This window comes from Diabrotica virgifera, chromosome 8 (assembly GCF_917563875.1).
Source record: "Diabrotica virgifera virgifera chromosome 8, PGI_DIABVI_V3a".
In the NCBI taxonomy this organism is placed as follows: domain Eukaryota; kingdom Metazoa; phylum Arthropoda; class Insecta; order Coleoptera; family Chrysomelidae; genus Diabrotica; species Diabrotica virgifera.
In genome coordinates, this window is record NC_065450.1 from 39786094 (window position 1) to 39810627 (window position 24534).

The 24534-nt window shown below is 31.5% G+C and overlaps 2 protein-coding genes across 2 annotated transcripts in view; both read right to left on the reverse strand.

The window, feature by feature from the left end:
* The window catches only part of LOC126889576 (cytochrome P450 6k1-like), a 122380-nt gene that overhangs the window by 87780 nt on the left and 10066 nt on the right, over positions 1–24534 (reverse strand). The gene's annotated exons all lie outside the window — the stretch shown is intronic.
* LOC126889577 (cytochrome P450 6k1-like) overlaps positions 20692–24534 on the reverse strand; it is a 136297-nt gene continuing 132454 nt past the window's right edge. Inside the window, exon 3 of the mRNA XM_050657970.1 lies at positions 20692–20970. Coding sequence (XP_050513927.1) covers positions 20948–20970 — 23 coding nt within the window. The 3' untranslated portion in view covers positions 20692–20947. The remainder of the gene's footprint in view (positions 20971–24534) is intronic.

The window sequence follows — 24534 nt, forward strand, 5'->3', positions numbered from 1 at the left end:
ATTAATGTTATAAATGTGTATTATCACGGAATTACCTATTTTTCTATCATTTGTGACTCACTAAAAATGCTGATGAAAAGGACCTACCCCTATAAAACTATAAACGTAATATGAAGCAAATTAGACTATATCGTGTATATACTGACTTGTACCTATATGAATAATAATAATTATAAAAACAAAAATGTACCTAACGTCAAAAATAGTACTTCTTAAAACTTATAAAAACAAATAATGAATCATTGTTAAAATTATGAATTGCATGTATTATTGTCCTAAATGTTTTTAGCCCAACAAATGACCGTTTTGGAGTGTAATTTTCAGGGGTAACTCCGAATTTCATGAAAATTTGGATTTAGGTTCTACTTAAACTCCACTTCAAAGTTGAATTTGTGCCGTTGGTTGCTTTTACTTGGGGGTGACAGGCACCCCTTCTCGGGGGGTGAAAAACGCATGTTTAAAATAAGCCAGGAAATGGATAAACTGACAGATTATAAGCAACTTTCGTTCTATAAAGTTTTTCACGTAAGTTAATACTTTTTGAGTTATTCGCGATTGAAAATATTGATTTTTCGACAAAAACACTATGTTTTCAGACAGTTTTTCGCCAATAACTCAAAAAGTAAATATTTCATCGAAATAATAAATAGCTCAGCAAAAGTGTAGCTTATAAAAAAACGAAAAAAAAACGGTGTATCAGTAAAGTCTCTAAATTGGGTAAAAGCAAAGTTGTAGCTCATGAAAAGTATGTTCTTATTCGTTTAATTCCAAATCGAATAATTCAACGCGAAATGACCGAAAAATTTAGCAATTTTGGGAAAAAGTCTATTTATATTTTTAAAGTATTTAAAAAAGCTTTATATTTGTTTTTTACAAAAATTTATAGCGTCAAAAAATAGACGAGTTTTTCGAGACGAGACGAGACGAGACCCTTTTTTTGGTATAAAAAATCGTGAAAATCTCCTTCTATTTAGCACTCTAAATAAAATTAATCGTTACCGCTTTACCATTTATTTTAACTGTATGTGTATTGTTTATATGATCTGTAAGTTTGATTGGTTTAAATTGCTTATTTTTGAAAAAAATTGGTTTTGTAGTAAAAAAAAATTTCCTAAAAATTTTTGAAAAATTTCCTTTTTTCAAAGTAACTTAAAAATATTAGTGATAAGAAAAATCTTAAAGAGTAAAAAAATGTAGGTTTTGCTATTATAAATATGCTAGTTTCATTTTGTTTTTCCGTGAGACAAAAATTGGTTAAGACATGGCTGTTCAAATTTGCATACACTCGTGGATAGTGACCCGTTCAAGCTTTTCAACTATAACCCTTCCAAAAATAAGCACTTTAAACCGGCGAGACTGACAGATCATATAAAAGATAGATAAGTAAGTAAATTTTTTGTAAAGCGGTAGCGATTAATTTCATTTGGGGAGCTAACCACCGGGAGATTTTCATGATTTTTTTACCAAGAAAAAGAGGGCCAACTTTATTTTGAGCGTAGCTCGCTTATTTTTAATTCCAGAAACTTTTATGAACAATTAAAATAAAGCTTTTTATAAACACTTTAAAAAAGTTTAAATGGGTTTTTCCCGAAAAGTGCTTAATTTTTCGGTGATTTCACCTTGAAATATTCGATTTGGAATTAGGCGAATAAGAACGTATGTTTCATGAGCTACAACTTTGTTTTTACTCGATTGATAAACTTTACTGATACACCATTTTTTTAAATTTTTATAAGCTACACTTTTGCTAAGAATATTTTTTTTGATCAGATATTTACTTTTTGAGTTATTTGCGAAAAACCGTCTAAAGACGTAGTTTTTCTGTCGAAAAATAAACATTTTCAATCGCAAATAACTCAAAAAGTATTGACTAACACAAAAACTATATGGAATAAAAAATGCTTAAAATCAGTCAATTTATCCATTTCCGGTCATATCTTGAACCTATATTTTTTCACCCCCGAGAAGGGGTAATTGTCACCCCCCAAGTAAAAGCAACCAACAGCACAATTTCAACTTTGAAGTGGAGGGTAAGTAGAACCTAAATCCAAATTTTCATGCAATTCGGAGTTGCCCCTGAAAATTACACGGTATCGCCGTATTTCTCGTTCATTTACTGGGCTATTTTGCAAAGTTGTATTTCTGAAAAACAATAAATCCGTTTTACACAAAATACACAAAATTATTTCAGTTTTTTTTAAGTGATTTCACAGGAATGATTTTTCTTCTGGATTTATTAATGATAAAAAATATAAGCTTATTCTCGCTTGTGTCGGTATAGGCTCTCTATACAATTATTGTAATACAACTATGCAGACTGCACAGATGATTGATAATAATATCTATTTTTGCTAGGATTCCCCAATTCAATAAACAAGAGGCGCTAATTCTCAAGTTCATCAAAATAGCCAATTCAGCTTATCACATTCCTTAAACATATTATTTTAGTGAGTGTGACAGTCATTAACAAATATAACATTAAACAAATCAAAAGTTGTTGATAAATAAGCAAACAATATTTCTTTTCGGAATTACTTATTTTTTTTTAGAGATAACTTATCCGGTTTTTCACCGGTTATTACTTAAAGAAAAAACCGGTTAAAATGGGGACAAAAAAAAACAACCGATAAAACCGGTTATTGCGAAGTAAAATACCGGTTTTAGGTTAAAACCGGTAGGTTTTTTCCATCCCTTACATTAATGACAATGAATGTTTTACAACTTGTCACAGAGGACACCAAGGAACAGGTTTAGCAAATATTCAGGTGAATATAACAATAAAATATTAGTTAAAATTATTTAAAAAGACAGATTCATTCATGAAATAATCTCAGCGAATAACACTCGATCTCTAAAATTATTATCGACTTGTTGCCTTCGTGACAGTTTGACATAATTTCACTCCCCTTAAGGTCGTGTCAAAGTGTCACTCGCGAAAAAAATCGATAATTTTAGAGCTCTCGTACAATTACCTACTACTGATAATTTTTGATAATATCCTGTCCTCAAGTATTTTACGTCAGATTCCCTTCATTGCTACTCAAAAATTTATTCAGTTACATTAATGACAATTAATGTTTTACAATTTGTCACAGAGAACAACAAGAAACAGTTTTAGCAAATATTCAGGCGAAGTTATCAATAAAATATTAGTTAAAATGATTTAAAAAGACAATTTTCTTTATGAAATAATCTTACTTTCGAGCTCGAATTATCGATTTGTTTTGCCTCCGTGACACTTTGACATAATTTCACTCCCCTTCGGATCGTGAAATTAAAACTGTCAAAGTGTCACTCATGTTATAATTCGATAATTTTAGAGCTCTCGAGTAATTACTACTGAGAATGTCAATTTTTGGACTCCAAAAAAGGTGCAAAAAATTTGCCACTCCTACTCTTGAGCACCCCCTAAAAAAGCCTTTTCGGATGGGAGCTGAAAAACATCGATTTACAAAGAATCTGTACGCAATTGAAAATATGTTTCTAACAAGAAGTATAGTTTAGGTAATTTTGAAAAAAAAAGTTTATGAAAGCTTTTTGTACAGAATGAATGTTATTGTTACAAAACTGATAAAGCAATACTGATAAATACAAAACAAAGCAATACAAAACTGATAAAGCTGATAAAGTAATACATTTTGAATAATACTTTAGACCAGCTGAAGGAAAAAAATCGTGAGGAAAGACCCGTTTGCAAAAGAAAAAAATTCGTTTTCATCAGGACAATGCACCGTGTCATAATATATCGATGGTGAAAGTTCCCAACCTCCTATGTCAATTTTTGGATATTTTGTTTGTTACCCTAAATTAAAAAGAAATATTTGTATTTTTACTGTTCACAAGCTCCTATGTCGTTATTTCATATACGGTAATCTAGAAGCCAATTAGTGAAATAACGATATAGGAGCTTGTAAACAGTAAAAATACATATTTATGGAGAGTGGAAATATACACTAAGCATCAAAATTAACGCACCACGTTAAAAATAGGACATTTTAGATATCTCGTATTTCCTAAACATGTTCTCATATTTGAGTGATTTTTTTAGTATATTATAGCTTTGTTCTTCAAGAATATCGATGTAATAATATTATTGCTAAACAGGTAAGTGTCATTGTATACCGGGTGTAACAATGATAGTGTGTTTTGCCTCAAAGTTTGGAACACCCAGTGGAATATTCTAGCGTATATAAAATATTTAAATTAAAACTTAACTGTAGCCTTAGGATTTTTTAACATTTTTCTTTTCGATTTATTCGCTTATGTGAGATAATAAAAAGTTAGGTACTTTAACAACAAGCCATGTTATTCGTCAATGCAGGGTGTTTCTAAATAAGTGCGACAAACTTTAAGGGGCAATTCTGCATGAAAAAATAATGACCATTCGCTTTATAAATATATGTCCGCAAATGCTTCGTTTCCGAGATACGGGATGTTAAATTTTTTCTTACAAACTGACGATTTATTTATAGCTCTAAAATCGGTTGAGATATGCAAATAAAATTTAGCAAGTTTTAAGAGGTGGTTGTTGCGCATTTCTTGACATACAACTAAGAATTTTATATTCACCATTGGCGTGCATACGGGTCATATAACCCGGTCATATTACCCGTATGCACGCCAATGGTGAATATAAAATTCTTAATTGTATGCCAAAAAATGCGCAATAACTACTTCTTAAAAACTACCAAGTTTCATTTACATATCTCAACCGGTTTTAGAGCAAAAAATAAATCGTCAGTTGGTAAGAAAAAATTTAACATCCCGTATCTTGGAAACGAAGCATTTGGAGACATATATTTATAAAGCAAACGGTCATTATTTTTTCATGCAGAATTACTCCTTAAAGTTTGTCGCACTTATTTAGAAACACCCTGTATTAATGAAGAACGTTGCTAGTTGTTAAAGTACCTAACTTTTTTATTATCCAACATAAGCGAATGAATCAAAAAGCATAATGTTAAGAAAGCCTAAGGCTAGAGCTGAGTTTTAATTTTAATATTTTATATACGCCAGAATATTCAACGGGGTGTTCCAAACTTTGAGGAAAAAACACACTATCATTTTTATCACTTATCTATTTAGTAACAATATTATTACACCGATATTCTTGAAGAATAAAGCTATAACATACTAAAAAAATCACTAAAATCGGTCATCAGTTTTAGGAAATACAAGACATCAAAAATGTCCCATTTTTAAGGTGATGCGTTAATTTTGATGATTAGTGTATAATGGGCCAAGTGACAAAAATACACAATCGAGAAAAATGAGATTTATCAGGAAACGGAACACAATTCTTAACGGCGGACGCTATTTGTTGCATTTATTTAGAGCTCTTTCCAATGCAACTGTCACTTGGCTCATAATACAGATTAACGGCATTATTGCATAGACCATTATAATGGAAAAAAACAGAAATATTGATTTTTTGTCACTTGGCCCGTTATATAAGTATGCAGAGAGAGTCTGTAAAGTGGAATAAATTCAATATCTCAAATACTAATTGTTTTTTTGGAAAATGCTCAGACCCGTCGATTAGTATTTCAAATTGTCCTTTTTGACATTCAATAATAATGTATACAGGGTGTCCCAATTTAGAGATATGACGTCATCGTCGATTTTCTTAAATGGCAACACTGTCATTTTGATAGCTAATTTGATAGGGTTTGTAAAGTTATACATAACTGCAAAATATCAAATTTTTATTCTCTACCATTTACAAGATAATAGAAAATAACAAAGTTATATCTGTAATTTGGAATATATTCAATAATTAAAATACTAACTGTTTTTTTGAAAAATGCTCAGACCCTTCGATTAGTATTTCAAATTGTCCTTTTTGACATTCAATAAAAATGTATACAGGGTGTCCCAATTTAGAGATATGACGTCATCGTCGATTTTCTTAAATGGCGACACTGTCATTTTGATAGCTAATTTGATAGGGTTTGTAAAGTTATACATAACTGCAAAATATCAAATTTTGATTCTTTACCATTTACAAGATAATAGAAAATAACAAAGTTATATCTGTAATTTGGAATATATTCAATAATTAAAATACTAACTGTTTTTTTGAAAAATGCTCAGACCCGTCGATTAGTATATCAAATTGTCATTTTTGACATATAATAATAATGTATACAGGGTGTCCCAATTTAGAGATATGACGTCATCGTTGATTTTCTTAAATGGCAACACTATCATTTTGATAGCTATTTTGATAGCGTGTGTAAAGTTATACACATCTGAAAAATTTCAAAATTTTATTCCCTACCATTTACAAGATAATAAAAAATAACAAAGTTATGAAGAACAAGAAGTAATCAAATAATAATTGAATTTATTTAGTTCAATTAAGCAAATGCTCATAACGTTGCCCATTGACAATTTGACAATAATTGAGGGCAACATTATGGGTTTTTGCTTAATCTATTGAAATAATTAAATTCAATTATTAGTTGATTACTTCTTTTTCATAACTTTGTTATTTTTTATTATCATCTAAATGGTAGAGAATACAAATTTGAAATTTTGCAGTTGTGTACAACTTTACACACCCTATCAAAATAGCTATCAAAATGACAGTGTTGCCATTTAAGAAAATCAACGATGACGTCATATCTCTAAATTGGGACACCCTGTATACATTATTATTATATGTCAAAAAGGACAATTTGAAATACTAATCGACGGGTCTGAGCATTTTCCAAAAAAACAATTAGTATTTGAGATATTGAATTTATTCCACTTTACAGACTCTCTCTGTATATCCACTCTTTATATGTTCTCTTTAATTGAGGGTAACAAAACAAAATAGTCAAAAATTGACATAGGGGGTTGAGAAATTTCACCATCGATATGAGCACTTTCCCATTGGTAAATTGCTTGGATTAATTAAAGTTCGAATTGTTGGAGCATCCACAGTAATAATTAGATTTTGCACCTAGTGACTACTTTCAGATTCAATACCTAAAAAAAAATTATGCGTGGAAAGCGTTTTTTGTCAAATGATGAGTACATACCAGCTGTGGAAGCGTATTTTGCAGCCCTTCGATATTCTTCCTTCAAGGTGAACTGATTGTAAAAAGCAATAGTTTTAAGTACCTGGAATCGGTATTGCAGAGTAATGGAGAAATAGATGGAGCTACATGCAGTAGAATTAGGGCTGGGTGGATGGAAGGAAGCGAGTGGTGTGCTGTGTGACAGGAAAATTCCAAATGAAGTTGAAGGGAAGATTCTATAAAACAGCCGTAAGGCCAGCTATAATGTACGGAACTGAATGTTGGACAGTGAAGAAGAAAGAGGAACAACGAATGCATGTGGCATAAGAATGCTTAGATGGATGAGTGGAGTGCCAAAGAAGGATAAAATTAAATATGAGTATATTAGGGGAAGTCTAGGTGTGGCACCAATTGCTGCCAAAATGAGAGAGCATAGGTTGAGATGGTTTGGTAATGTTCAACGTCGAGACGTTAATCACCCAATATGAAGAATTGCTGAAGTGTACATTCCTGGAAGGAGTAAGAGAGGAAGACCAAAGAAGACGTGGGGGAGACGATTAGGCACGACATGTTGGTAAAGGGGATTAATATTGATATGACCCAAGATAGAATTGAATGGAGAAATGCAATTAGGGCAGACGGCCCCATATAGGGATTAGGCAAAGAGAATGATGAAGGATGGAATTTATAAATTGGACTCTCATTGGAACAAGTGTACTTATTGATGTTCAGAGAGACTATACTGAATAATAAAATGTATTTCAAATCATAAAAGTGTGTTTTTATTATGAAACCACAAAACCTATTGAACAACCTAGTATACTTTTCGTTTTTATTTCAAATCTTCTCACGCACTTGTTTTAAGCAAAATCGTAAATTAATTTCTGCTCCTCATAATTTAATAAATATTTGCATTTATCTGTACATCAATCAGCTAACCTTTCAAGTTATAAAAAAAGTGTTTGAATGCTCGATGTAGTAAACAAATTATTTATGTATTTCATTAGCATATTTTTTGTCTAGACCTGATATTTTCCAAACAACTTACAATAGACCTGTAAGTAAACAAATACTATTACGTAGATATGTTTTTACTTTTTTTTTACAGTGTGGAGATGAGAGAACCAGTATCAACTGCACAAGTCCTTTGGTCATACGTTGTCCTTTCAGCAAGTTTAAAATACAGTTTTCTTTTAAAACCTCAGGAGGGAAGGCAGAATTATACCAATACTTAAGGGGTTACATAGGTCTTGCTGATAAAAAAGTGACTATTAAAAAAAGTATATCTCGAAAACTAAAAATTATATTTATTTATAATTGGAACATGTGAAAGTATACTATTCATTAAAATAGGACGGCTGCGTTGGATGGGACATGTAGAAAGAATGGAAGAAGGCGAAATACCAAACAAAATATTCAAAGAGATGCCAGTAGGAAAAAGAACAAGAGGAAGACCGAAGCTGAGATATTTAGAACAAATAGAAAATGATATAAAAACCTTAAAAATAAAAAACTGGAGAAAAAAAGCACGAAACAGATCAGAGTGGAGAAGAATCCTGGAACAGGCCAAGACCCAGAAAGGGCTGTCGAGCCAATGATGATGATGATGATGATGATGAAAGTATACTACCTAAGGTACTCTCAAAAAAATTTCAGCCAAAAATATTCATTTTTGTAGAGTTGACTGCAATTTTTCGGCAACAGCACTTTTTGCGGTGGGCAGCATATGTAAGTCTCATCTGAAATAAAAAAATCAAAAAGTTTCTTGTACTTTATACCTCTGGCTAGTGAATGAACGAAGGAATTATTATTAGGTGACGTTGTTTTTGTTTTATAAAAAAAAATACTTTAAAAGTGGTCATTTTTGAAAAAATGAGAAAAATTGGGGTCGAAAATGTGTTTAAACTTAGGTAAAATCTTCAAACTTAATTTATGGTAGTTTTTTTTTTTAAAACAAAAACAACTTCACCTAATAAACATTTCTCCGTTCATTCACTAGCCAGAGGTATAAACTACAAGAAACTTTTTGATTTTTTTATTTCAGATGAGACTGGACTTAGTTATGCTGCCCACCGCAAAAAAGGGCTGTTGTCGAAAAATTGCAGTCAACTCTACAAAAATGAATATTTTTGGCTGAAAATTTTTTTGGGAGTACCTTAAGTACCTACTTACTATACTTTTACATGTTCTAATTATAAATAAAAATAATTTTTAGTTGTCGAGATATATTTTTTTAAAGTCACTTATTTTACCCGCAAGACCTATGCAACCCCTTAAGGAAGGGGAAGTAACAGGCTGTAACAAGTATGGAGGAATATCTCTACTGAGTACATCACATAAAATCCTAACAGCTCTCATCAGACAAAAACTCACTCAATTCACTGAAAAAAAAATTGGGGACCACCAGCAAGGATTCAGAGAAGGCAGGTCCAATATAAATTAATGCGATCCATATAATAATTACACACACTCTTCGTAGACTTCAGAAAAGCCTTTGACTGTATTCGAAGAAATAAATTATTTATTGAAATGAAAAATCAAGATATACCAGCAAACCTAATGAGGTTAACAAAAATTACTGTGAATGAATCCCAAGCTGAAGTAACGAAAAAGGAAAAAAGCACAAAATCAATTACAATAGAAACAAGAGTGCGACATGACTATCCCCTGTCAACCACATTATTCAACATAGCAGTAGAATAAATATTTAAGGTCAGCGGAATTAAACTAACTATAGCCAACTCCTCAACAAAAGTAGTTGTATATGAAGAATGCTTAGTTCTGATGGGAAGTTACATATATATTATATCGGTTTTATAGCGTTCTACGCCTTTCCGTTCCTAATCGCCACTCCTTTCTATTGTGGCAGTCTTCCTCTCTTAGATTTTTTTCAGACATCGCCTTGGAGATGACCTTTATCCATGTAGTTGTTGGTCTTCCTCGTTTTCGTTTTTTTTTGTGGGGGTCCTTTCTAATACTTTTTTGGCGATTCTCCTTTCGTCCATTCGTCTTACGTGTCCGTACCAAACTAGCTGTCGTCTTTCGATGTCATCTATGATTGTTCTTTCTACATATTTCCATTTGTTGTCTAATATCGTCGTTTCTTATGTGTTCCAGTCTAGATCTTCTTGCTGACCTTCTCCAAAAATCTATCTCCGTGACTAATAATTTATCTTTGTACTTGTTGGTTAATTGCCAGACTTCAGCTCCATAAGTTAACACTGGTTTTAATATTGTGTTGTAAATTCGTTTTTTATTTTCTGTTCTTATATTTTTTGCCACAGTACCGAATTCAGGGCTCCTATCATCTGTTTTCCCTTTACTATCCTTTCCTTTCACAGACGACACTGTGGTATTCGCTGACAGTTCTGAAGCCCTGCAGGAGTTAATGAACAGAATCGCGGAGGTCAGTCAGAGATATGGACTTTCACTAAACACTAAGAAGACAAAATGTATGGTTATCTCTAAGAACAAACAGCAATTTGGACGAATCAGTGTGAATGGTCAACAAATAGAAATAGTAAAACCATATACCTACCTTGGTACGAACGTCAATGAACATTGGGACCATTCTATAGAAATCAAATGTAGCATAGAGAAAGCAAGATCTGCATTTCAAAAAATGTCAAAGTTGTTTAAATGTCATGATTTGTCGATACCCATAAAAGTTAGATTAATACGATGTTATATCTTTCCTATATTGTTGTACGGAGTTGAGTCGTGGAGTCTCACAGACGCCACCTGCAAGAAAATTGACGCTTTTGAGATGTGGCTTTATCGTCGAATCCTGAAGATATCGTATACCGACCACATTACTAATGAGGGTGTTTTGCTGAGAATGCAAAAAGAAAAAGAGCTGTTAATCAAAATAAAAACAATTGAAACAGACTGTATGACTTGTACACACTTCTAAAAAGGTCAAACCGGCAAACAGGTGTATGTTCTCAAAGAAATTGAAAGTGTAAAAAAATTTTTAATAATCAGCTAAGTACTTTCAACACATAACGTGCCATCATCAGAGCTTCCTAAAAGGACATTTAAGATAAGAGATTTTTTATAAACAAAAGATTGAAAAAACTTACGTCCTCTTAGAAATCCTTCATAGAAGAGTAATTGTTAAAATCCTTTACAAAAAATTTTGTATTGGTTCAGATATATGTGGATGATGTGTTAGCTATTATAGATGGAAATTCCTCTGATGCAGAAAATATTCTAGTTTCACTCAAAAATTTACATCCAGCCATAACATTCACTTTAGAAACAGAGTCTAACAATTCTATTAATTTTCTAGACCTAACATTGACTAGAATAGAGAACAAATTAAGTTTTTCAGTCTTTAGAAAACCAATTCAGACTGACCACACTATCCCTAGATCTTCTAATCATCCATTTCAACAGAAGATGGCATCTTTTTATTGCTATATCCACCGTTTACTTAGCTTACCATTATCAGACACAAATTTTACTTCAGAATTAGATATTATTAAACAACTTGCATATAGTAATGGTTAATCCCCTACTTTGGTTGACAACATACTCAACAAATTAAGGAATAAAAGGAACAGATCTCTAGCTTATAATGCTACTCCTGACAATTCCAATTCAGAAGTTATGTATGGATCTATATCATACATAGGTTATCTTTGAGACAATATAGCCAAAATCTTAAATAACATTCCTAACTTAAAACTCTCATTTAAATGTAAAGAAAACATCAGGTCTCTTTTTTCTCATACTAATGACAGAATTAAAAAAACTTCTAAAAGTGGCATATATAAATTGTCATGTGGTGACCTACGTGGGTAGAACGATGCGACCGTTGGATACACGTATTAAAGAACATCTTTCAAAGATCGATAAATCTAGTTTTGGTCATCATTTGCATGCATCGAAACACAGCTTTAGTCCCCAAAGAGATAGTAGGATCCTACATAGCATACCAAATAATAACTATACTAAAATGAATCTACTAGAAGATCTAGAAATAAGTAGAGAAATGAAAAGAAATTTGACTTAATCTATTGGTAAATTTGTTAATTTTATAAAATAACAGCTTTCGAACTCTGAACTTGACAAATGAGACTTCTCCTTGGTTTGTTTTCATCTAACTTCTTCCACACTTGGTCAAACCATAACGGTTTGTTTTTTAAAAGAATTTTGATAACTTACATACACGTTAACATTTCACTTCAATATTAATATTTGTAATTTTGAAAATTTAACTTTAAAAATTTAGTATCTTCACTTAGAATTAATTTAACCAACACATGGCCTTTTAGCCATTTTCAATTTAATTAATTTTTAATTTTTATTTACATACCAATATAGAGGGCGCATAAATTAGTGGTTCCTTCTTTATCATTTGAATGAATGACAGCGCTCAGCTGTTCACGTGAACTCACAACGATTTGACGCAGCCATGTTGTAATTTTAAACTAAAAAAGAATTTAGATGTGATAAACTTTTAATTTTAAGGGTTTTATACCCGATATCTGTGGCTTTTGCCCAGTATCCATGATTTATCATGTGAATTTTAACAATTACTCTTCTATGAAGGATTTATAAGCGGACGTAAGTTTTTTCAATCTTTTGTTTATAAAAATCTCTTATCTTAAATGTCCTTTTAGGAAGCTCTGATGATGGCACGTTATGTGTTGAAAGTACTTAGCTGATTATTAAAAATTTTTTTACACACTTTCAATTTCTTTGAGAACATACAACTGTTTGCCGGTTTAAAATAAAAACAGCCAAAATTGAATACCTCGGTCACATAATGAGAAACAGTGAAAGATATGGACTGCTGCAACTGTTCTTACAGGGAAAAGTAGAGGGAAAGCGAGGACCAGGAAGGCGAAGGATTTCGTGGCTGAAAAATCTACGTAGGTGGTTTAACACAACCACTACAAATCTTTTCAGAGCAGCAGTGTGCAAAGTACAGATTGCCATGATGGTCGCCAACATTCGAAACGGATAGGCACTACAAGAAGAAGAAGAAGATCCTTTCCTTTATATTTTCTTCGGTTCGTCCTGTACTAGTTAGTTTTATTCCCAGATATATGTATTCATTGCAGCTTGTAATTGTCTCCTGTTCCAGGTTCAGGTTCTCCGTTTCTTCCCATCCTACGCATAGATATTGTGTTTTATTTTTGGTATTCACCTCCATTTTCTATATTCCTCTATTAGTTTCCTTGCCATATATTCGAGATCTTCCTTGTCCTGTGCAATTACAATTTGGTCATCTGTATAGTGCAGCTTGTAGAGTATCGCATCTCCTATCGGTAGTCCTATTCCATTGCACTTCTTCTTCCATTGTCTAAGGACTTCATCAATATATATATATTAAATAATACTGGCGATATACAGCATCCTTGCCTTAGATCTTTAGTGGCCAGGAAACCTTTTGATATTTTATTTCCGCTTTTAATTTTGGATGTCGAGTTTCTATATAGTTCTTTAAGTGCCTCTATAATAGATACATTTATGCTGGTCTTTTCTAGTACTTCCCATAGTCTATTAATGGGGACCGTGTCATTTGCCTTCGTTAGATCTACCATGAGTAAATTCAACTCTTGCCCTCTTGACAGCCTCTTTTCTACTACTTGAGTTATAGAGAAAATGTTGTCTATTGTGGATCTACGTGCCCTAAAGCCGCTTTGTTCCTCTGATTCGTATGGATGGATCCTCTTCACATATTAGATCTTTTAGAATTCTTCCGTACAATCGACTTAGTGTACTAGTTACGGTAATACCTTTGTAGTTATTTGGATCCTGTTTACTACCTTTCTTATGTATAGATGTTATCCATCCTTCTTTCTATGCCTGTGGTACCGGTTCTCAATTTAAAATGCTGTTCATTAATGATGTTATTATTTTAGCTAATTTGTCTGTATCATTTTTAAGTAGTTCTGTAGGTATTCCTTTCGGTCCTGGAGCGCGGCCGTTTTTTAATAAGGATATTGCTTTTTTGGTCTGTTCTTCGTTTATATGAATTGGCTGTCCTGTGACCTCGACTATATTGTGTGATGTGTCCTGTATTCTGGTCTGTTTTCTACCAATAGTGATTTGTAATGTTCTTTCCATTTTGTTATTGTTATAGGGTTTATCACAGTTTCTCCAATTTTGTTGGTTCTTACTTTCTTTATAAATCTCCAGGCTTCTCTGTATTTTCTCCCTCCGATCTATGTGTCCAACTCCTGACATTTGTCTTCCCATTTTTGATTTTTGGCGTTTATGACTTCGGTTTTGAATTTGTCACGTGCTTGCCGATATTCACTTTTTTTATTCTCGTTTTCTCTGTCATTTAGAGGCGGGAAGAGACAAAGATAGATAAAAGCAGTAACAATCCTGGCCAATGAAGCGCGGAAAAGGGGTCTAGAAATTAACGAAGGAAAAACAAAATATTTGCTCTGCTCTAGAAGAGAACATAAGAGGACGAGAGAAATCAAAATATAAAACTACACTTTGAAAGAGTTTAACAATTTAAATATTTGGAAGCAATTGTGAATGGCAAAAATAGGAGAAGAGAATAAGTAATGGAGCGAATAGCAGCAGGCAACAAAACATACTGGAGATATTATAGGCTAATGAAGAATAAGAATTTAACCAGAAATACAAAACTGAAATTATACAGAGTGGCCATTACACCAGTTATTACATACGCAACCCAGACAATGTGCCTCACAGGAAAAGCTGAAGAAAAATTAAAAATATTCAAAAGGAAAATCCGTCTGACGGGTTATGGCCCCGATAATAACAGAAAATGGAGAAATGAGAAGAAGAATAAACCATCAACTAAGAAACATAATAAGGGGAGAAGATATAGTTGGATTTATTAAAGCGCAGATGCTGAGACAGCTGGGACACGTGGAGAGAAGGAAAAACGACCTACTGATTAAAATGATCACCAGATGCAAAACAGAAACTGAAAGGCCAAGGGGAAGACTCGGAGAGAGATGGGAGGACTAGGTCATGAGAGATGTTAAAATCCTGAAACTAACGGTGTGCTCACTCCGGAGACCAAAGGATTGTATCGTCGCTCCCTGGTAATTATATTCGTGAATTCTCGCATTTAAAATAATGTATTTATTTTATATGCAAGAATTCACGAATATAATTACCAGGGAACGACGATACAATCCTTTTTTCTCCGTAGTGAGCACACCCTAAGAAACAAACATCGTAACTCTTTATAAGTAGTATTCTTATTCCGCCATCTCCAAGTGCTTTTTCCTTGTCCCAAAACTGTATCGACTCTACAGTCCGTTCGCAAATTCTTGAGAGCACGAAATGTGGGTCAAAGTCATAAAACGGCAGTAAATGTCGTAAAATCATAGGCGGCGGTTACTGAGGTGTTTATTCATTAAAATTAATGTGGATATACAGGGTGCACCAAACCTCTGGTTTTCTTTGATTACAGCTAAACTATGGGATATACAAAAAAATAGCTTTAACCAAACTAATGTACATCAAAACCGTCTATAATTTAAAATTATTTTCGATTATACAGGGTGAGTCAGAACGACGGTACGAACCAAAGTTGTGTTTTTTTTTTTAATGGAACACCCTATATATTAAATCATTTTTAAATATACTTTTTAAAAATATGAAAAATTTGTATAAGGTCTTATAGGCCTAAAGTTAATAATTTTCGAAATATTTACATTTTTATTGAGAAAAATGGTAATATTTATGGGGCTGTGATTATGTTTCCAATGTAATAAAAATTTAAGTGGTAGGTCAAAGTTTTTATAAGATAGTGGTATTTTTAAATAATGTAATATCTTTTACTTATAGCCATAAAATATACAGTGTGATCACTATTTGCAAATACAAAATTTTCTCATTTTTTTTAAATGGAACACCCTCTACATTAGTATTGTATTTTGTAGTAAATATTACAACCTTTCTTTTGGTATAAGGTTGTATATACATAGCATGTTTGGTTTTGTAAATATTTAAAAAAGAACTATAGATTTTACGTTTCGAGGTTATTTTATATCCGCGATAACTTTAATTAATGTTTTTTCCAAAAAAAAATTATAATTTGATTTTAGAAACATACACTAAAATATCCTAAGATGAAAATAAGAACGTAATTAAAGATTAAAATTAAACGTATTCAGGTGCAACTTAATTGAATTTAATAACTTTAAAATTATGTAACAAACAATATTATTTTACCATACTAATGAGTAATTAACAGGGATAAATTAATTATTAAATTAAACAATCAATTTTAAAATCTACCCTAGAAATTTTTCTACCCTAGTAACTTTATTGTACCCAATTTTGGTAGTTAAATTGTACTTACAAGTAAGATCAGTCAATAACTTTTTAATTTACCTACATATTGAGAACGTATAAAGTATGCTTTGAAACAAATGAACGTTATGGAAGTATATTATAAAGTAAATAGTATCTATGTAGTCGTGTCACAAAAGCTGGTAATAATTTCTAATGGTTTCGCCCAAAATAAATGTCATATCCACCAATTGTTCGGTTGAAAAATAAAAAAATTTAAAATACAAAAATTGTTACAAAAATTTCAACTACAAAAGTGTTACCAGCTTTTGTGACACTAGTTAATACTATTTATATTAATATAAATATAATTTGGCTAATACATTTAACATTCATTTGTTTCAAAGTATACTTTATAATTATTATGTTCTCAAGATGTAAGTTTTAAAAGGTAAATTAAAAGTTTAACTGATCTTACTCGTAAATACAATATAACTAACAATTAATTTGGTAGAGGAAAGTAGCTGTGGTAGAAAAATTTTTAGGGTAGATATCAAATTTGGTTGTTTATTTAATTTAGTAACTAATTTATGCATTCATTAGTATGGTAAAATATTTTTTGTAAAATAATTTTAAGATATTAAATTCAATTGAATTGTACTAGTATATGATCTATTTTAATCTTTAATTACGTTTTTTTTTCATATTTGATATTTTAATGTATGTTTCTAAAGCCAGATTATAATTTTTTTTTTGCAAAAAAATTTTTTAATAAAAAATCCGCAAAAACGTAAAATCTATAGTTTTATTTAAATATCTACAAAACGGAACATGCTAGGTACATACAACCTTATACCAAAAGAAAGGCTGTAATATTTACTACAAAAGGCAATACTAATATACAGGGTGTCCCATTTAAAAAAATGAGAAAATTTTGTATTTGCAAATAGTGATCACACTGTATATTTTATGGCTATATGTCAAATATTTTAATTTATTTAATAATAACAGTACACTAAAAAAACTTTGACATGTGATTTAAATTTTATTACCTTCAGCGCCTAATTCACAACCCTTTGAATATTACCATTTTTCTCAATAAAAGTGTAAATATTTCGAAAATTTTTAACTTTAGGCCTATAATACCTTATACAAATTCTTAATATTTTAAAAAAATATATTTAAAAATGATTTAATATATAGGGTGTTCCATTAAAAAAATAACTTTGGTTCGTACCGTCGTTCTGACTCACCCTGTATAATCGAAAATAATTTTAAATTGTAGACGGCTTCGATATACATTAATTTTGTTTAAAACATTTTTTTGTGTATCCCATAATTTAGCCGTAATCAAAGAAAACCAGAGGTTTGGCGCACCCTGTATATTTACTTTCCTTTCCAAAATGTTTATCAATATTCTATTTTGAATAAAATAGCGTTTTTAATAATTATTTACTTAGCAAAAAGAATTAAAACGTTCACGGCTAATGTTTGATAATTTAACCGTTAACAATTTTGTAAATAAGATTATCTTTAGAGATCTCTTTGCATATTTCAATACTAACCTTCAATGTACGTTATTTAATGTTAAGACGTGACTTATGAACAAACCTAAAATTTTGACCTCTGTACAAGTACAATAATATGCAAATTAGTGCCATCCCAAATGACGGACCTCTACCTCTGGAATTCATACCTGAAGATAGGTATAGAGACACCGTCTTTGGCGCTTTGGCCTCGTATCTTAGTTTATATTCGAAACTTGAATTGAAATGATTGAATTGAAACTTGATTTTTTTTTTCAAAAAAGAAATACCCAACCTTAACAAAATTTTACAAGAAGTTAAAGACGATCCGGATTTGCCTAATATGGGACGAACCAAATTGTGGGAAGTTTTAAAAGAATTAAATTTCCGGTGGGAGAAATCAGACTGAAAATCAGTTTTGATTGACCGCGAAGAGATAATATGTTGTAGAAGACATTATCTAAGATCCATACGAAAATTCCGGGCTGAAGGAAGGCCAATCTACTATCAGGACAAAACTTGGGTTTATGCAGGTAAATGTAAAATACAAAAATTTAATCAGATAAAAATATATTAAGCTCCAGGCAAGCGTTTATAGAAGGTTGGTCTACTGGTATTTCCCCACCCTCTGGTAAAGGTAGTAGATTAATAATTTCTCACATTGGCAGTGAAAATGGATTTCTTAGGGATGGTTTGGGGGAATTTTAATCCAAAAGCACAAAAGACTATCACGAGGAGATGACAGCTGATGTTTTCGAAGAGTATTTTGAGCAGTTGATTGAACATATACCACCAAATTCAATTATAGTATTAGACAATGCACCTTATCATTCAAGACTAGTAGAAAGATTTCCAACGACTGCGTAGAAGAAACAAGATGTCCTTGACTGGCTGCGGAATAAGTCTCTGCCTTACGAAGATGGAATGGTTAAAGCAGAACTTTTAAAAATTGCCCGGCAACACAAATCTAAGTACAAGAAATATGTAGTTGACAAAATGGCGGAAAGGCGAAACATCACAGTCTTCTACCCTACCACTGTGAAATAAATCCAATTGAACTCATTTGGGCCCAAATGAAAGGTTATGTGGCTAGAAAAAATACATCATATAAAATACAAGCTGTGCGTGAATTGTTATATGAGTCTTTAGAACATATTACAGAACAAAACTGGCGAGATGCAGTAAGTCATGTAATGGAAGAAGCACAAAAAATGTGGGATCTTGACAACATAATTGATGCGACTGTAGAGATACAACCGATAATTATTAACCTGCAAGACGACTCGGATTCCGAAGATGATCCTGTTTATTTTGAATTTGAATAGTTCTGTAATCGTAATTTAGTTCAGTCATATAGTCGACAAAAAAAATTGAGTTACCTGGAAAGTTTTCCGGGAGTTTTAAAAATTGGTTATTTTGTGGATTTATGCTCTTTTTGAATTTCAACTTTGCTACGTCGTATCTCCGCCGCTCGAGCCGCCATATTGAAAATGTGGTGCCAAATAACAGTTTTTTTGGGAATACATCCTTTCCGACGCATTTTACGAAAAAATCATTTATGTACAAACAAAAATTCCTACTAAATTTCAGTCTGCGATATCTCGATCGATGCTTAGGACGAAGTCGTTGCTGGTATATCAGGAACTGCAAAACGAAGGTGATTGCCCTAAATTTGTAAATTAATAAATACCTCATATGTGGATTAGGCCTCCAGGGCAAACCACAATAAAAAAACGCGCCGCTTACTCTACCTCCAGGTGGTGTGGAAATGAGTTTTTTTTTCATAACGTCTATTGAAATATATTTTGCACCGCTCGTACGCCAAATACGATTAATTTTATGAAAAAATTAAAATTATATAAATTGTGGGAAATTTTTTCTAGTTTAATTTTTTACATAAGTGTTTTTTCGTAAAATGCGTCAAAAAGAAGATATTCCCAAAAAACTGTTATTAGGCGCCATCTTTTAAATATGGCGGCGGAGATAAAAGGTAGCAAAGTTGAAATTCGAAAAAAGCATTCCGAAATCCATTAAATTACCAATTTTCAAAACTCTCGGAAAAATTTCCAGGTAAAACTACCAAATGATTGGACTAATTTGTATAATTTAAAAATAGGTATTAATTAAATAAATGTATGTTTTACAAATTGCAAGTAACTTTTTATTTTTGAATTGTTTATTTTTGAATAAAATATAGAAATTTTATTAAAACAAAAATACAATTTACCTACGTAGGTACCGTTTAAAAAATATATTTATTTAGTTTAAATAAATGTTTTAATTATATACTCTACTGCCCTAGTCAATCATCTGTACCCAAATATACCTACATAATCCGATTTAACTTTTACAGGTCTATTGTATTCCTTCAGATACAAGGTGGGTTAGTCGAAAACATCTAAGGCCATTATTAGTCTAGGTAACTGGTGGCGCAACTAGTGGGGCAACTGGTGGCGCAACTAGTGGCTCCACCAAATTAAAGCACACAAAATATTATGGGCAACTGGTGGCTGATATGAGCAACTGGTGGCGCAACCAGTTACCGTAGTCTAATAGGTCTCATTTACTTAAATGCCCCGTGACGTAATGAGTCACTGGTGGAGCAACTTGGTGGCGTCACCAGTTGCCTAATATAATACTGGCCTTAAACTGCCAGTTTTAGGTTGGAATTCGTTATTATATCATTTTACCTGTCCTCTCTGTATTTCAGTCCTCTAATGAGGGTCAAACTTGTACTGGGCCTCGATTTTTGACCCTTCGCTTCGTTATCGAACTAAACAGATACGAAGCGAATACGTTCGATAACGAAGCGAAGGGTCAAAAATCGTGGCCCTCTGAGCTCTTAAGAATTTGTGAACGGTCCATAGGTGTGCTATACTATATATTATAGGGTATGGTATGATAAATAAATTATTAAATATTTATATATACTCTTTTATTACTGGGTTTTTAATACTATCAGTACATAATTTAAAAACTAGTTCAGTATAAACACAAATGCAAAATTAACAATTTATCAAACTGGGTTTTCTAATACTGGAAATATTTTTAGAGGAAGTCCCACTTTTGATGCCAATACGAAACTTTTTGGTTCAAACTCAATTTTCTCAGGGGTGTTGCTGCACCTTTCAAGTTTGAAGTTTAAAATGATGTTTGATATCGCCATTGAAATTACTACCATTTAGCTAACCGTTTAGCTGTAAATAATAACAATAAATTATTTCTGACATTATGACGTTCCGATTCTTATAATTCTAAAAAACTCTTTACCCTATTTCCTGGATCTATAGATTTTATAAGAAATCGTCTTTGTAAAGAGGCCAGTTAAAAAATGTTTAAGATTTTGCCCCTATCTGTAAATTTTTTTGAACAAAAAACATGAATAACTTAAGAGCGTAGGAGCAAATATTTTTCGGCTATCTTTACTTTTTCTTACTTTACATGAAAAATTACGTTAGTGCGGAAGATTCGTGCAAATATTATAAGAGTTGTGCATTTAATGATAGAAGCATATAATTTGGACCACATATACTACAAATTTAAAATTAGATATGAGGCCATCTCAGATTTTACCTTTTACAAAAATGGCGGGCATTCAAATTGGCGACGATACATAATATGTGACTAATAGAACGATAACTTTTAAACGAAAAGTCCGACTTCAACCAAGTTTGGTATATAGGTTCCTTTTTTGATGTATAAGGTTCAGCTCCTGAACCGGAAGAATCGGTTTACCAGAAGTTGTGTTTTTCGTGATTTTTTTTTTTCAAAATATGTTGTTTTTTTAAATCTTTCACCCTGTATGTATTAATTTTTCAAAAAGTTAATACCGGCATTGAAAAGAGCATAAAAATATATTTTAGGGAATATTTTGAACTTTTTAGTTATGTTAATTACCATGTAATAAATGAATAACTTATCTTGGACACGCGCCAACTCGTAACTTTTAATGACAAAAATTTTCAAATCAAAATGTAAACCGGCCAATTCGTAACTTTTTTATTACCTGACCTGCCAACTCGAAATTTTCTTCAGGTGAATTCGAAACCATTTATTAAATCTAATACCTTAAATCTAAACCGAATGTTTCTTGGTTTGCTTAAAAACATTATATTTGTATTATATGTATAGCCGGTTCCTAAAAAAACTGATACGACTCTTAGTAAGATTTCATCATGTTGAGCAGTGTATTTGATTGATCTGACATTATATTTATTATGACAGACAAATAATAAAATACACAAACAACAAACAACTGATTCATGAAAAAACTAATAAGTATTTTAGAAAAATTTAAACGCTGGATGAAAGATTACATTTTATTACCGAGGGCGGAAAGCCCCTTAGAATAAACAAGCAGTTTCTATTGAATGAAATATTTGAAATTTAATATCACACTTTTTTTTTATTTTCAGGCCTGTAACTTATTAAAATAAATATTATAGAAGTTTTCAGGGACTTTCAGCCCTCGGTAATAATGTAGTCTTTCATTCTGAGTTTAAATTTTTCAAAAATATTTATTAGCTTTCTCAGGATTCGAAAAAAAAATGAATACAATTAAAATACATTGAGAATTTTGACATGCGTCACAATTTTGCATTAACTCAATGTAAAATTCTAAACTGTTGAATTCCAATTTCCCTAATTATTTGACATCAAAAGACATTAGAAACTATTTGTAGATGATTCAAATCTGTATTGAAAACAACTGTTAAAATTGGTCTACGTAATTAAACATATTCCAAAATTTTGTAAAAATGTAATACATTTCAGTTTTCAGCCCAAACTTAGGCCACACACAATGCAATAATGTTCACATTTTTGAACTGTCAATATTTTTATTTTATCATCTATTGTTTAAAAACAATACAGTTAATAATATACCCTCAGTTGCGGAGAAAGTATTAATAATAAAGATTAATAATAAAGTCTAATAACCGTGGAACAGAATAAGCTATCTGACAAATTTTAATATTTGGCAGTGACATTGACAGTATGTACATATTGAGTATTTATCCTTCAAAATACACTGCTCAATTTTCTACAAAATACGCGTCAAGAGTCGTATCAGTTTTTTTTGGAACCAGGTGTACCTATAAAAAATAGCAAAAATTTAAATATCTTAATAAAATAATTGAAACAATATTATAGTGTTTCATAACAGGTGTTATAAATATTATTTCCATCAAGTATAGAAGTATAGCTGTATACGAGCTTGGTTTTTATCAAGTAATAATTACTTGATAAAACAACTTACTTACAATTATTGTAAATTCAATATTTAGATGTTAAGCAATGATAAATTATTTAAATCCATCTGATAATTATTTAAATGCAAACAGATTTTCCACATGTTTATTTCAAGTCTAAAAGATTATACCTTTATTTAGTTACGAATTCACCGGTAGTTGATTGGTTACCGAAAAATTACCTGAAGGCCAGAGTTACCAATTGGCCTGTAATTAGGATGGGGGATTAAAATAGTTACGAATTCACCGGGACCCATTATCTTCACATGAACCTATGTGCGGCAAATTCGTGCAAATATTATAAGAATTATTGTGCGTTTAATGGTAGAAGCATATAATTTGGACCAGATATACTACACATAAAAAGGTTCAAATTTAGATATGAGGCCATCTCAGATTTTGCCTTTTACAAAAACGACGGGCATTCAAAATGGCGACTATACATATTTGACTGATAACACGGTAACTTTTGAAACAAATGTCCGATTTCAACCAAATTTGGTATATATTTTCTTTTTTTGATGTATAAAATCGAGCTCTTGAACCGGAAGAATTGGTTTACCAGAAGTTGTGTTTTCCTGATTGTTTTTTAAAAATATGTTGTTTATTTTTTCAATTCTTTCACCCTGCATATATTAATTTTTCAAAAAGTAATACCGGCGTTGAAAAGAGCGTAAACATGTTTTTGAGGAAATATTATGAACCCTTTATTTATGTTAATTACCATTTAATAAATGCATAATGTATCTTCACATGTAGGTTCCCATGTCAACTTAAAATATTCATAAATTCGTGTCAAAGCCTTGTTTCTCATTGTCTTGTCAGCACATTATGTTCGAATGAGTGCGTTGTATGACAAAAATAACGAATATTCGATTTGGAAAATATCACTATGGACATGGTGTTCATTTTTTTAGAATCCTGGAAGAACTAATAAATATTTTTCAAAAATTTAAAAGCAGAATGAAAGAAAACATCATTACCGAGGGTACAAAGTCACTTAAAATAAACAGGACTTTTATTTTGAATCCAATATTTAAAATTAAAAATCACACTAAATTTTCTCTTATTTTTCATCCCTATAATTTATTAAAATATACATTATAGAAGTTTTCAGGGACATTCTGCCCTCAATAATGATTATTATTTCCTTCTGTGTTTAATGTTTTCAAAAATTCTTAGTTTTCTCAGGATTCGAAGGAAATGCACGCATTTAAAAAGGACTTTATACCATAACATACGCATGTAAAAATTAATACATTGATATAAAAACACCATGAGATATGCAGCATTTTATGGGACCAATCCATCAGCAAAGAAAATAAAAGAAGAATACCTATATGACTATAGTGAAAAGTATTACTCTATACAGCTGTGAGTTATGGTCATTGAAAGAAAGAACACTGGCAACGCTGAGAGCAATGGAAATGGATTTTTGGAGATTATCTGCAGGAAGGTCTGGAAGAGAAAGAGAAAGAAAGATTTTACCAACGAACGCATTAGAGAAATAAT